This window comes from Aplysia californica, unplaced genomic scaffold, assembly GCF_000002075.1.
Source record: "Aplysia californica isolate F4 #8 unplaced genomic scaffold, AplCal3.0 scaffold00110, whole genome shotgun sequence".
Classification (NCBI taxonomy): Eukaryota; Metazoa; Mollusca; class Gastropoda; order Aplysiida; family Aplysiidae; genus Aplysia; species Aplysia californica.
The window spans coordinates 764,237-765,264 of NW_004797380.1; the positions used below are offsets into that span (position 1 = coordinate 764,237).

Below are 1,028 nucleotides of genomic sequence, written 5' to 3' on the forward strand. Positions count from 1 at the left end.
CTCAGATTGAGCGGCTGAAGAACAAAGACAAACTCATTTCGCAGCTGGAAAAAGACCTGGGCCACCAGTGGGCGGCCGCCCAATTCGCGGCCCTGGAGAGGACACACGGCGAGGGGACTGAGGCTCTGGCCTCAGGATCCCCCTCGCTCCCTCCAGGCGCTCTCCCCGAGGGCAGGCCGAACCCCGATTCGTTCTCGTGGACCCCAACCTCCACCCCTGTAAGTTGTTGTTGTGAGCGATGTTCTTTTTTTTTCGTTGGTTTTGTTGGGTTTTTTTGTGGTAAGTGTTTTACGGCCCTCGCAACTGCATAAGGTCACAATCATGAGCGCGCGGGACACACCAATTATTTTCAGTTGGTAGGAATTTTAAAAATTTTCCAAGGTGGCGGCCGAAGCCTACTCTTATCGATTTTAGACCACCAAGGGATCTTTAACGTGCGCAACTTACACTCGAGACCTCCGAGATTTTTCGCCCTTGTCCGAAGAGGCAAGGTGTAGATCTTTCCTACCAGAAGATCAGGGATGTGGCTGAACGACAGCAGTAAGAAGGAGCCAAGGAATAGCAGTAAAAAGGTTGCAGAAAGAGTCAGGAGCCCAGGAGAGGGGGCAAAGGAGGTGGGGGCAGAAAGCGGAGACGAAAGCAGATGATAGAACATTGCTAGAGAGCAGGAACGGAGGTGAAAGGAGACAATTTTAGAATAGAACATTTTTCCGTCGCTACCCGGATTCGAACCCGGGACATTTGAATGAGAGGCGAACTCCTTAACCCATAGGCCACGAGAGCCCCCGAGCAATGTATTTAGAAGTACGGTCTCTGGTTGTGAGGGGGAGTTTGGAGAGCGCTTTTACAGATTTGAAAACGGGGAGCATGATTATGTGTTCATTGATTTGTTGGAGAGGGACTACGGTGATATGTTAGTAATTACTAATATCTGAGTTTGCTAATACTAAGTGGAGGAATGTGGGATAGTGTGTGCGTGTGTGTATGTGTGTGTATATATATTTGTGTGTGTGTGTGTGTGTGTGTGT

At 49.5% G+C, this 1,028-nt stretch overlaps 1 protein-coding gene across 1 annotated transcript in view; it reads left to right on the plus strand.

The window, feature by feature from the left end:
• The window catches only part of LOC101851570 (A-kinase anchor protein 9), a gene marked incomplete in the record, with an annotated part of 155,691 nt that overhangs the window by 45,934 nt on the left and 108,729 nt on the right, over positions 1 to 1,028 (plus strand). Inside the window, 1 exon segment of the mRNA XM_035969062.1 lies at positions 6 to 218. Coding sequence (XP_035824955.1) covers positions 6 to 218 — 213 coding nt within the window.